Genomic DNA, 13,148 nt, shown 5'->3' with positions numbered 1-13,148 from the left:
CTTTGATTACTATACCTTTGTAGTATATCTTGAAATTTTGGAATTGTGGTACCTCCATTTCTTTTTTCCTTTTTTAAGATCACTCTGGCTATTTGGGTTTGGTTTTTTTTTTTTTTTTTTTGTTCCATACCAATTTTAGGATTGCCTGTTCTAGTTCTGTGAAAAATGCTATTGGTATTTTCATAGGGATTGCATTAAATCTGTAGATAGCTTTGGGTAATATGAATACTTTCATATTTATTCTACTAATCCATGAATATGGAATATCATTCCATTTATATCATCTTCCATTTCTTGATCAAAGTGTGATAGTTTGTAAAATACAGGGAATACTTGGCTGGCTCAGTTGATAGAGCATGTGACTATTGATCTCAAGGTTGGTTATAAGTTCAGGCCTCAGGTTGGGTGTAGAGATTACTTAAAAACAAACAACAACAACAATAAAAAGTACAAATCTTTCACCTCTTTGGTTAAGTTTATTCCTAGGTATTTTATTCTTTTGGTGCAATTGTAAATGGGATTGTTCTCTTTCTGCTATTTCATTATTAGTGTATAGAAATGCAACAGAGTACTGTGTATTGATTTTTTATCCACTGACTTACAGAATTCAATGATCCGTTCTGGGTTTTTTTTGTTGGTTTGTTGTTTTGGTGGAATCTTCAGAATTTTATATAGATAGTATCATTTCATTTTCAAATAGTGAAAGTATTTTTTAATCTTCCTTACAATTTGGATGCCTTTTATTTATTTTTGTGTCTGATTACTGGGCTACAAACTCCACTACTCTGTTGAGTTTTTCAGCACTGAGTATGATGTTGGTTGGGGTGTTTTTATATATCACCTTTATTATGTTGAGGTATGTTCCCTGTAGATGTACCAGCGCTTTAATCATGAATGAATGCTGTGCTTGGTCAAATGCTTTTTCTGCCTCTGTTGAGACACTCATTTGCTTTTTGTCTTTTCTTTTGTTGATGTGATGCATCACATGATTGGTGAAAACTGAACCACCCTTGCATCCCAGAGATAAATCCCACTTGATTGTGGTGTATAATTTTGATGTAATGAAGGATTCAGTTGAACAGTTTTACATCATGTTCATCAGAGATATTGGCCTCCAGTTCTCTGTCTTTGTAGTATCTTTATCTGGTTTTGGGAACAGGGTAATGCTGGCCTCATAGAATTAGGTTGGAAAGTTTTCTTCCTCTTCTATTTTTGGAATACTTTGAAAAGAATAGGTATTAACACTTCTTTAAATGTTTGGTAGAAATCACCTTTGAAGCTATCTGGTCCTGGACTATCTTGATTCACTTCAGGGAGGTTATTTGCTTCTAGGAGTTCATCCATTTCTTCTAGGTTGACCAATCTGTTGGCCAATATTTTTTCATAATATTCTCTTATAATCCTTTGTACTTCTGTGTTGTCAGCTGTTACTTTTCCTTTTGTTTCTGATTTTACTTTTCTCTGTTAGTTGGCTAAAGGTTTATCAATTTTGTTGATCTTTTAAACCAGTCAGCTCCTAGTTTCATCAATCTGTTATCTTTGTTTGGTTTTTAGTTTCTATTTTAAAAAAGTTTTTTGGGGGCACCTGGGTGGCTCAGTCATTAAGCATCTACCTTTAACTCAGGTTATGATCCCAGGGTCCTGGGATCAAGCCCTGCATCAGGCTCCCTGCTCAGTGGGAAGCTGCTTCTCCCTCTCCTACTCTTCCTGCTTGTATTCCCTCTCTTGCTATCTCTGTCAAATAAATGAAATCTTTAAAGAAAAAAGTTTTCTCTTAAATAAAGGAAATCTTTATTTCCTTCCTTCTACTGGTTGTGGGTTTATTTATTCTTTTTCTAGCTCTATTAGGTGTAAAGGTAGGTTGTTTTGAGATTTTTCTTGCTTCTTCAGGTAGCCCTATATAGCTATAAATACCTCTCTGAAAACAACTTCTGCTGCATCCCAAAGATTTTGACCATTGTCTTTCATTTTCATTTGTCTGCATATATTCAATTTTCTCTATGCATTGTTGGTTGACCCATTCATTGTTTAGTAGCATATTATTTAATCCCATTTACTTGTTTTCTTTCCTGATTTCTTCTTGTTTCTACTTTGATAGCATTATGGTCCAAAAGATTCATGGTGTGACTTCAATATTTTGAATTTGTTGAGACTTGTTTTACGGCTTAATGTGTGATCCTTTCTGAAGAATGTTCCATGTGCCCTTGAAAGAATGTGTATTCTGCTGTTTTAGGATGGGATGTTCTGAATATATGTCTTAGATCCATATAATCCAATGTGTCACTCAAAGCCACTGTTCCCTTTTTGCTTTTGTCTGGATGATCGATCCACTGATGTACTTCCTTTGTGTTTGCTAAAAAGCTGCTTTCAGTATATGGGTGCTTCCATGTTGTATAATTAGATCTTCTTGTTGGATTTTTCCCTTTATGATTATGTACTATCCTTGTCTTTTGTTACAGTCTTTGTTTTTGAGGGGCACTTGGATGGTGTGGTGGGTTAAGCGTCTACCTCTTAGTTTTGGCTCAGGTTCTGGTATCTTAGCACTGTGAGATCAAACCCGGTATCAGGCTCTGTGCTCAGCATAGTGTCTGCTTAAGATTCTCTTCCCTTTTCCCTTCCCCTTCTGCTATGTGCTCTCTCTCAAATAAATAAAATCTTAAATTAAAAAATAATAAAGTCTATTTTATCTCAGGGTGCCTATGTTGCTCAGTTGGTTAAGCAGCTGGTTCTTGATTTTGGCTTAGTTCATGATATCAAGGTCCTAGGATCAAGCCCCACATCGGGCTCCATGCTCATCTGGGAGTTGCTTGAGGATTCTCTCCGTCTCCCCTCTGGCCATTTGTGCACACTCTGTCTCTAAAATAAATTTCAAAAAGATAATGTATCTTCTCTGACACAGATATTATGACCCCAGTTTTCTTTTCACACTTTCAGTGTTCATGTCTTCAAGTCTGAAATGAGTATTTTTTTTTAAGATTTTTATTTATTTATTTGACAGACAGACATCACAAGTAGGCAGAGAGAGAGGAAGGGAAGCAGACTCCCCGCTGAGCAGAGAGCCCAACGTGGGGCTCAATCCCAGGACCCTGAGATCATGATCCGAGCCGAGGCAGAGGCTTTAACCCACTGAGCCACCCAGGCACCCCTGAAATGAGTATCTTGTACACAGCATATAGGGTCTTGCTTTTTTATCCATTCTGTCACCGTATGTCTTTAGATGGAGCTTTTAGTCCATTTATATCCAAAGTAATTATTGCTGGTAAGTACTTAATGCCCTTTCACTTTTTGTTGTTGTTGTTTTGTAGTTCTGTATTCCTTTCTTCTCTCTTTTCTCTCATGGTTTGCTGGCTTTCTTGAGTTATGTGCTTGGATTCTCCTTTCTCTTTACTTGTTGTTTATCTATTACCTGTTTTTAATTTGTGGTTACTGCTAAGTTTATATATAACATTTATACATGCAGTAGTCTGTATTAAGTTAATGGTCACTTAAGTTTGAAACCACGGTAAAAGCACTAAAATTTACTGTTCTCCTCCCATTTTAGGTATATGGTGTCATACTTTACCTTCTTTCATTTTGTGAATCCCTTGACTGATTTTTATTGATATACTTAATTTTACTGGTTTTGTGCTTCCTACTTTTCTTACTGCTGCCTACATTTTCCTTTCAAATCAAGGGGTCCCATTTTAATATATAAGACTGGTTTAATAGTAATGAATTCCTTTAACTTTTGTTTCTCTGAAAAACTCTTTAATCTCTTCCATTCTGAATGACAGTCTTGGTGGATAAAATATTCTTGGTTTTAGGTTTGGGTTTTGTTTTTGTTTTTCCTTTAGCACTTTGAATACATGATGCCACTCCCTTCTGGCTTGCAAAATTTCTGCGACAAAAGAAGTCAGCTGACATGGGGTTTCCCTTGTAGGTATCTGCTTTTAAAATTCTGTCACTCACTGCTTTTCACAACTAAAATTACTTTATCTCTTGGTATGGAACTCCTTGGGTTGGCTTTATTTGAGGCTCTGTGCATCATGCATCTGGCTTTCTGTTTCTTTCCCCAGATTCAGAAAGTTTTCAGCTATTATTTAAATAAATTTTCCACCCCCTTTTCTCTCTTTTCCTTCTGGGATCTCTATAATGTGAATGTTATTACACTTGGTGGTGTTGCTGAGTGCCCTTAATGTTTTTTATTATTTTTTTTCTCCTGTTCAGCTTGACTGCTTTCCATTACTGAGTCTTCCAGGTCGCTGATTCATAATTTTCCTTCCCCTAGTCTACTGGTTATTCCCTTTACTGTATTTTTAATTTCATTTATTTATTCGTCTCTTATGGTTTCTTTTTTGTTTTCCATTTCTCTGTTGGAGGTGTCACTGAGATCCTCTACTCTTTCCTCAAGTTCAGGGAGTAACTTTCTGACCATTACTTTAAATTCCCTATGAGGCATATTATCTCCATTCTGGGTCGTTCTTTTACTGAGATTTTGTTCTTTTCTTTCACTTGGGACAGATTCTTCTGTCTCATTTTGTCTAAATCACTCTTCGTATTTCTCTGTGTTAGGATATTCAGCTATAGCTCCTTCTCTTGAAAGTAGTGGCTAGATGAAGAGGTCTTGTAGTGTCTTGCCATGCTATGTTCACCAGAACCTGACACTTCAGAGATGTAGCCTATAGTACTGCATGTACCTACCACTGTGTCAGAGCCACGTGTGTCTTCATTCCAGTTGGCTCAATGGCTCTTCTTCTGCTGTGGGGAGCAACTGGCCCTTCTATTGAAGGACCAGGCAGGGGTCACCTTGAGCTTGAGTTGGATCAGATCAGGAATTTTTTTCAGAGCCATAATAGCACCTGAGTGACATCTCCGGAGAAGCTTTCATTGGTGGGCACAGCCTATATTCAGAGTAGATGCCTGCCCCCAGCCCACTGCTGTGGCTATAATTGAACTGGTAGATGTGTGTTTTTTGTTTTTTCCCTCTCCACAGTGCAGGAGTTACTTTGAAGTAGTGCTAGTAGCTGTCTGGGCTGCTTGCACACTGCTATGCTTTGGATGGACTCTAGCCAAGGGCATATTGAACACGACAGGTCTGCAAGAGAACACAGGGGTTACACGTCAGTGTCAGCAAGGTTTGCGCAAGTCTACTATAGGAGGAGTCCTGTAGCTGCTTTGGAAAACTCCTGCCAAGGAGGCAGGTGTGCAGGAAAATTCAGAGGCTGGGTGAATGGTGTTAGCTCACTTGCACTGTTCCAGTCTGTGGGAGGGGACCTGTGGCGGCTTTGGAAAACTGGTGAGAACTGGTTTGAGCAGGTGGGGTCGGGCCACTAGCTAGGTGGAGAGTAATCAAGTTGCACCAGTTCCTGCAGGTACCGTCCTATCTGGGCTGCGCGGATGGTGCCACCCACTCTTGTTCTTGGCACAGTCTCCCAAAGATCCCTGCCCCTCTAAGATATGTTCTGAGATTAGGATATAAATCTTCCTATATACCTTAGGTGTTTTTCAAACTGCTGCTCCTATACTGCATCTCAGGGAAGCGGTTATGCTGGTCGCTTTAAGGGCGGGACTCTGCTGCTTATCCCCGGGCTCTGGCTCTCCCACAGCTAAACCTGCTGCTTTTTAAAGTTTCAAGTGTTAAGCCCCAGTGATTATGAAAATGCATGAAATTAATTAAGACCCTCTGGTTTTCAAAGCCAAATGTTATGGGGATTTATCTTCTCAGTGAGGTTCCCCTGTGCCTGGGGTGTCTGGTGTGCTCCTCTCCCCTTCACATGTGTGATATCCCTCCTCAAAACACACACTTGCAGGTCAGTTTGGCTCCCAACCAAACCTCTGCCCTTCCTATCCTCTTCAAAATGGTCTTTTCTCTATATTTATCTGTGGAGAGTCTGTTCCATCAGTCTTTGGGTCATTTTCTGCTTTATATGTACTTTACATGGATGTTATCTACTTGTATCTAAGGGATGAGGTGAGCTTGGGATCCTTCTACTCTGCCAACTTACCTGGAAGTTTCTCCCATTGTTATTTTTCACTGGTATTCCAAAAGATCTTCCACTGGAATTTTTTTTAAAGATTTTATTTATTTGACAGAGATCATAAGTAGGCAGAGAGAGAGGGGGAAGCAGGTTCCCTGCTTAGCAGAGAGCCCGATGCGGGGCTCAATCCCAGGACCCTGGGATCATGACCTGAGCCGAAGGCAGAGGCTTTAACCCACTGAGCCACCCAGGTGCCCCACCATGAGAGAGGTCAGTGGGAGAAGCAGACTCCCTGTGGAGCACAGAGCCCAATGCGGGGCTCAATCCCAGGACTCCAGGATCATGACCTGAGCCGAAGGCAGAGGCTTCAACCCACTGAGCCACCAGGCACCCCATCCACTGGAATTTATCTTAATAGGCACATTCAAGCACTTACAATTTGTTTAAAATTGCAATTTGTCTAAATATTGCTGTAGTTCTGATCTGACACTAGTGAAGTGGAACTTCAAAATCTAAAGGAGCCAGAATAACCCAGGAGGAAAAAGTGTCCCCTGTTACTAGGTACACAATGTCTGTGCATGTGAAAACTGGCATGTAGATTCAATGTTAACTAAGGAATGACAAAGAAACATCTTGTGAGTGACAAGAGTTAAAAAAAAAAAAGTTTCAGAGACATCAAAACAATTTATCCTGTATTTTTACTTTTAAAAAATAAGGGAATTTTTTCCTACAGTTTCTCCCTCTCCCTTTAACACATTTTGCCCATTCCCTACTGCCCACCCCTCTGGCAAGTATTGTTTTTTTTTTTTTTTAAGATTTTATTTATTTGGGGCACCTGGGTGGCTCAGTGGGTTAAGCCGCTGCCTTTAGCTCCGGTCATGATCTTGGAGTCCTGGGATCAAGTCCCGCATCGGGCTCTCTGCTCAGAGGGGAGCCTGCTTCCTCCTATCTCTCTGCCTGCTTGTGATCTCTCTCTGTCAAATAAATAAATAAAAAGATTTTATTTATTTGACAGATCACAGGCAGGCAGAGAGGGAGGAAGCAGGCTCCCTGCTGAGCAGAGAGCCCGATGCGGGGCTCGATCCCAGGACCCTGGGATCATGACCTGAGCCGAAGGCAGAGGCTTAACCCACTGAGCCACCCAGGCACCCCTTGTTTGATCTCTTTACCTAGAGGTCTCGGACATTTGTTTATTCATTTTTTTAATACTCCACATATAAGTGAAATAATTTGGTATTTGTCTTTCTCAGTCTGACTTATTTCACTTAGCATTATACCCTTTAAGTACACCCATGTTGTTGTAAATGGCAACTCTTAATTCTTTTATATGGCTAACACACACTCACACACTACATCTTCTTTATCTATTCATCTTTTATGGACACTTAGGTTTCTTCCTAGTCATGGCTATTTTAAATGATGTAGCAATAACTTAATGGTTCATTTATCTTTTAAAATACTGTTTTTGTATTCTTTGCATAAATTGCCAGTACTGGATTTACTGAATCATAAGATATTTCTAATTTTTTGAGGAAACTCCATACTGTTTCTGTAATAGCTATACCAATTTGCCTTCCCACCAACAGTACACAAGGGTTCCTTTTTTTTTTTTTTTAGAACATCCTAGCCAATACTTGTTTTTTTCTTCTTTTTGATTCTAGCCCTTTTGACAGGTGTGAGGTGATATCTATTGTGGTTTTTCCCTGTATATCCCAAATGAGTAGTTGATGCTGAACATCTTTTCATGTGTGTGTTGGCCATCTGGATTTCTCCTATGGAAAATGTCATGACTTGACAGTGAGGACCTGAATGGTCAGGTCCTCTGCCCAATTTTAACTGAACTGTTTTTTGGGTGTTGAGTTGTAGTAGTTCTTTATATAGTTCGGATATTAATTCAGATGTATCATTTGCAAATATCTTCTCCCATTCATTAGGTTGCGTTTTTGGTTTTTTGATGGTTTCTTTCCTTCACTGTGCAAAAGCTTTTTTTTTTTTTTTAGGCTTTATTTTGGTGTTGTCCTGATAGCTTAATTTTGCTTTTATTTCCCTTGCCTGAGATTTGTCTAAAAGAATGTTGCTAAGGCCAATGCAAAGAAATTACTGCTTATGCTTTTCTCAGCGTTTTATGGTTTCAGGTCTCACACTTATATCTTCAATCAATTTTGAATTTATTTTTGTCTATGGTGTAAGAAAATGGTCCAGTTTTATTCTTTTGCATGTAATGTCCAATTTTCCCAGAATCATTTATTGAAGAGACTGTCTTTCTCCCAATGTATATACTCTTGTCTCCTTTTTCATAGATTAATTGACCATATAAGCGTGGGTTTATTTCTGGGCCATTCTGTTCTATCTGTCCAAGTATTTTTGTGGCAGTACCATACTGTTTTGATCACTACTTCTTTGCATTAGATCTTGAAATTCAGGATTTTATCTTTCAGTACTGTTCTGCTTTTTTAAGACTGCTTTGGCTATTCAGGGTCTCTTGTGGTTCCATATAAATTCTGGTATTATTTCTTCTAGTTCTGTGAAGGAAAGAAGGCATTTTTTATTTTTTTTTTAACTTATTTGAGCCAGAGTGAGGAAGAGAGAGAGCACAAACAGGGGCAATGCAGAAGGAGAGGGAGAAGCAGGCTCCCCGGTGAGCAAGGAGCCTGATGCAGGGCTTCCGTCCCAGGACCCTGAGATCACAACCTGAACCCAAGGCAGGTGCTTCACTGACTGAGCCATCCAGGTGCTCCTATTTTATTTTTAAGATTTTATTTATTTACTTGAGAGAGAGAGAGTACAAGATGGGTAAGAGCAGAGGGAGAGGGACAAGCTGACTCTGTGCTGAGCACAGAGCCCAATGCAGGGCTCAGTCCCATGACCCTGAGATCATGACCTGACTGAAACCAAGAGGCAGGCACCCAACCTACTGAGCCACCTAGGTGTCCCAGAAAGAAGGCTTTCTTATAGATCTTCTTGAAACTCTAAGCTTTTTATATTTAAAGAAGCTACCGCTTTTGTGCAGAAATTGCTATTAAGCATTCAAATTTTCAAGTTCAAAAAGATTGAGGGAAAATATAACTATTGAAGAAGCATTGCTTGTAACACACAGCTTCAGTGCATACATATTCAAAAGCTACCTTTTAATCCTATCTGCGAGATGTACTATGAACTTGGTAGAAAATTCAACTAAACAAATACAAATAATTTGTATCCTGTTATTTCTGATAAAAAAAAATGAATACATAAGCTTTCACACTCACACACACACACTATACCAGAAAAAAATCTGACATATTTACTGCTTAAAAATAAACCTGATTTCCCTTTGAGATATAAGCTAATCCCCATTTCGGAATGTTCTGAAAGCCACCCATAAAGGAAATACTCCCAGTATTCCAGGTTTCATTATGCTGTCCCCAAATAAAGCAAAATTAATTAAGTCATAATACTGCAGGTATATCCAATGATGTTGTTAACCTGGTTTCAAATCTATGTACCTGAAGGATCATCCTGACGTAGTGATAAATATACTGTCTGATTTATGTAAATACGTAATTTTAATATTTCCATCAATATTGAAAAAAATTCTGTTCATTAGTGAAAAATACTAGATTTTAACTTTGAGACAAATGAACAATAAAATAGTGGATTGGACGTTCATAAAAATCAAATCAATACTGAAAATAACAAAAGAGCATGTGAAAGCTAAGTTCCCACCTTACAGATAAAATCAAGGTTATATTTTTAAAAATCATCTCAATTATGAAAATAATAAAAATTTAATTTTTTTTGTTCTTATTTAATATTTTTGGTTTCTTATCAAAGTTACCCACATTCCTTGTATTATTTATTGGCACTCATCATTTTATTCCATTACAATGCTGCTAAAATAGGTTTCTACTTTTTTAAATTTAAATATCACATTTTATCTCCTTTTCAGATGTGGACAAGGATGGAAAGGAAATCGATGCCACATCAAGGTTAACCCTTCCCCTGCAGATTTCACACACACTCAGAATAGTAGGTGATATTGTGACTAATTGCTTAAATTTGGAATTTTAAACGTTTTTCGCTGCATACTTATCTTTTTAATTGGTTTGAAATTCCAGATATATGGACTTTCCTGGGCATTGGATTAGCTTTCCTGATGATTCATATTATAGTCGCAGTTGTGTGTTTTCTTGCAAACAGAAAAGTAACAGTCAGGTAAGTGATGCCTTTGATTGCTAAATAAAATATACTGTGGCAGAACAATTTTCTGAAACATTTCAGTTCCTTCATTTTTCTTTCACTTCATTTACATGCAGGTAACTTTAGTGTTTCTACGCTTTGTGGATTTCTTCTGGGCAGAATGTAGGAGCTACTTAACAATAATCATTCTTCTTTTTTCAGTAAAAAGCCTTAAGTTTACTTTCCACATTGTGTTAAAAGCAGTTTTGATGACAAGAAAGGGAATGTGGCATTCTCCACAGATTAAGAGATGTGAGGGTATCAGTGTCCCCCTTGCTGGTGGCACCTGGGGAAGGCAACAGAACTGCAAATGAGATGCTCTCTTGGCCCTCCCAGTGAACTCTAAACATCAGTGTTTCAGGTCAAGACTCCCAGGTTCTAGGTAATATACAAAACAGAGACCAGGAGTTGTTGTACCCAAAAGAACTCATGCAATACTAAGAAGACCCCAATTACTGGAGGGAGAGAGCCCAAGAGGATAGTGGAGTAGGAGGATCCCAAGTTCCCCTTCTCCTCTCCTAGATAACAGCCACATCAGTGCAACTAACCTAGAAAAAGACTCGAAGACTGGCAGAACAGGCTCTGTACAGTTAATTCTAGAGCATCAGTGACATCAAAAATGGTGGGAGGCACAGAGAAACAGTCAAGAACCAAAGTCCCACAAGATTAAACTACACTGGAAAGACCAGTGCCCCTAACATTTTACTCCAAAAATGAGCAGAGCTTAACTTTTGGAGTTTTTATAACTAGCAGAGCTTAAAACTGGGTACTTTAAAAATCAGTAGGCTTTACTTTGGAAGAGCTAGAAGGCAATAGGAAACTGAGTTGCCATCCTTAAAGACAGAACATAACAAACAACCCAGCCAAAATATAGCAAAGCAGCAGCAATCTGAAAATTACTTGGGGCATGCATGAAGTAGATTTCTTTACTAATCTCAGAATGCATGCAGCAAGGGCAAGGATTTTTAGGGGACTTATCTAAGAACATAAGAACTGGCAGGTGACATTTCTACCTCCTGGCAGCTTAGACAACCAGACACCTTCAAGAATAAGCATGAACACTCGTTATCTAGCTTGCTAACACTGTATACCCTACCCCACATTCTCCTATGGATCTGGCCCCATCATACCCACCCAGCTGGGCAGGAGTCATTCCAAAGCAGTGACTGTCAAAACTCATTCTACAAGTAGCCCTGCTAGGAACTAGTGACATTCCTCACCTACCCTGCTAACACCACATGCCCTGCATTCTACTGCAGACCTATCCCATCCAACCTGCTCCACTGGGGAAGAATCCCTCCGTAGCAGCTTCTGACAAGTATCATCCTTTAATCAACTACAAAGTTCAAAGCACCACTCCAAAGTGACTCCTGCCCTGGGGAGCTGGGGAGAGGGGAAGATAACCATACACACCAGTTCCACTGCAGCCCCATCAAGAGACTAGGGATAGACATCTGAAACGACTGCCAACACCATCCACCAACAAAAACCTCAAGGGGAACAGCACAAGGAAAAAACCCTGTAGTTCAGGGTCACTGCAACCCCAACAGACTGGAGGCAGGTATTTGGTTTCGGTGAAGACCCCAAAACCTCTCAGGAAATGATGCAGGAAAAGCGTTCTACAATTTGATGCTACCACAGCCCCAGCAAATGGGCTGATGGTAGGCATTTGGTCTGGACCAACTTAAAGCCCAAGGTAACTACAGATTGGCCCTTCAACAGCACAAGGATCATACCTTACCCAGAACAGAGAAAGGGGGCCATTGTAGCCAACTGGACAGAGGGCAAACAAGGCTCAGCCACAACAGGATGCATGCAATACATAAAGGAAACGCCTCTGTAGTGACTGGCTCTGGTGAACAGGGAGCAGTGCTCTAAAAGGCACCACAAGACCTCTTCTTTGTAAGGCCACTAATTTTAAATCAGAAGACATAACTGATTTTCCTACTATAGAGTAATAAGCACAGAGACTTAAAACAAAATGAGGGGACATAAGAATAGAGATAACAGGACAAAATCACAGCAAAAAGCTAAAGGAAAAGGAGATAAGCAATATGCCTAATAGAATTCAAAGTAATGATCGTAAAGAACTTACTGGACTAGAGAAAAGAATGGAGGATCTCAGTGAGACTTTTAACAAAGAGATAAAAAACATAAAAAAGACCTAGAGATGAAGACCTCAATAACTGAAATTAAAAATACACTAGATGAAATAAACAGTAGATTAGAGGAAGTAGAAGAACACATGAATGACCTGGAGAACAGAATAATGGAAAATAAACAGCTGAAGAACAGAAAGAAAAAGAGTAATAGATATTGAGAATAGGTTAAACAATAGGTTTAATACGTTAATAGGTTAAACAAACTCAGCAACAACATCAAGTGTAATAACACTCACATTATAGGGATCCGAGAAGAGAAAGAAAAGGAGCATAAAATTGATATAAAGAAAAAATAGCTAAAATTTTCCCTAATCTGGAGAAGGAAACAGAAATCTAAATCCAAGGGGCAGAGAGAGAGCCCCAAAATCAACCCAAGGAGGTTCACACCAAGCCACATAATAATTAAAATGGAAAAAAGTAGTGATAAAAAGACTTCAAAAGCAACAAGAGAACAGAAGACATGTACCCCATAAAGCCTCTTAGCTACTGTTTTAGCAGAAACTTTGCAGACCAGAAGAGAAGGGCATGATCCATTCAAAATGTTGAAAGGAAAAAAAAAATCTACAACCAAGAATACTCTATCCAACAAGGCTATCATTTACAACACAGGACTGTTAAAGAGTTCCCGGACAAACAAATGTTAAAAATGCTCTTCACTGTATGGCATGGAGTACTGGGTATGGTGCATAAGCAATGAATTTTGGAACACTGGAAATAAGTAAATAAATAAATATGTTTATCACCAGTCATACAAGAAATGTTAGAATAGAGTCTGATTGGAAAGAAAATGTACAAATGGAAGATAAATTTG

The 13,148-nt window shown here is 38.9% G+C and overlaps 1 protein-coding gene across 3 annotated transcripts in view; it reads left to right on the top strand.

Annotated features, from left to right (window-relative positions):
• MALRD1 (MAM and LDL receptor class A domain containing 1) overlaps positions 1 to 13,148 on the top strand; it is a 763,597-nt gene that overhangs the window by 711,669 nt on the left and 38,780 nt on the right. For all 3 annotated transcript variants that reach the window (XM_047742658.1, XM_047742656.1, XM_047742657.1), the window contains 2 exons: positions 9,886 to 9,965; positions 10,055 to 10,151. In XM_047742658.1, coding sequence (XP_047598614.1) covers positions 9,886 to 9,965; positions 10,055 to 10,151 — 177 coding nt within the window. The remainder of the gene's footprint in view (positions 1 to 9,885; positions 9,966 to 10,054; positions 10,152 to 13,148) is intronic.

The sequence above is a fragment of the Lutra lutra genome, chromosome 8 (genome assembly GCF_902655055.1).
Source record: "Lutra lutra chromosome 8, mLutLut1.2, whole genome shotgun sequence".
Lineage (NCBI taxonomy): Eukaryota > Metazoa > Chordata > Mammalia > Carnivora > Mustelidae > Lutra > Lutra lutra.
Note: the sequence above shows the minus strand (reverse complement) of the source record. Positions and strands in the feature narration are given on the sequence as shown.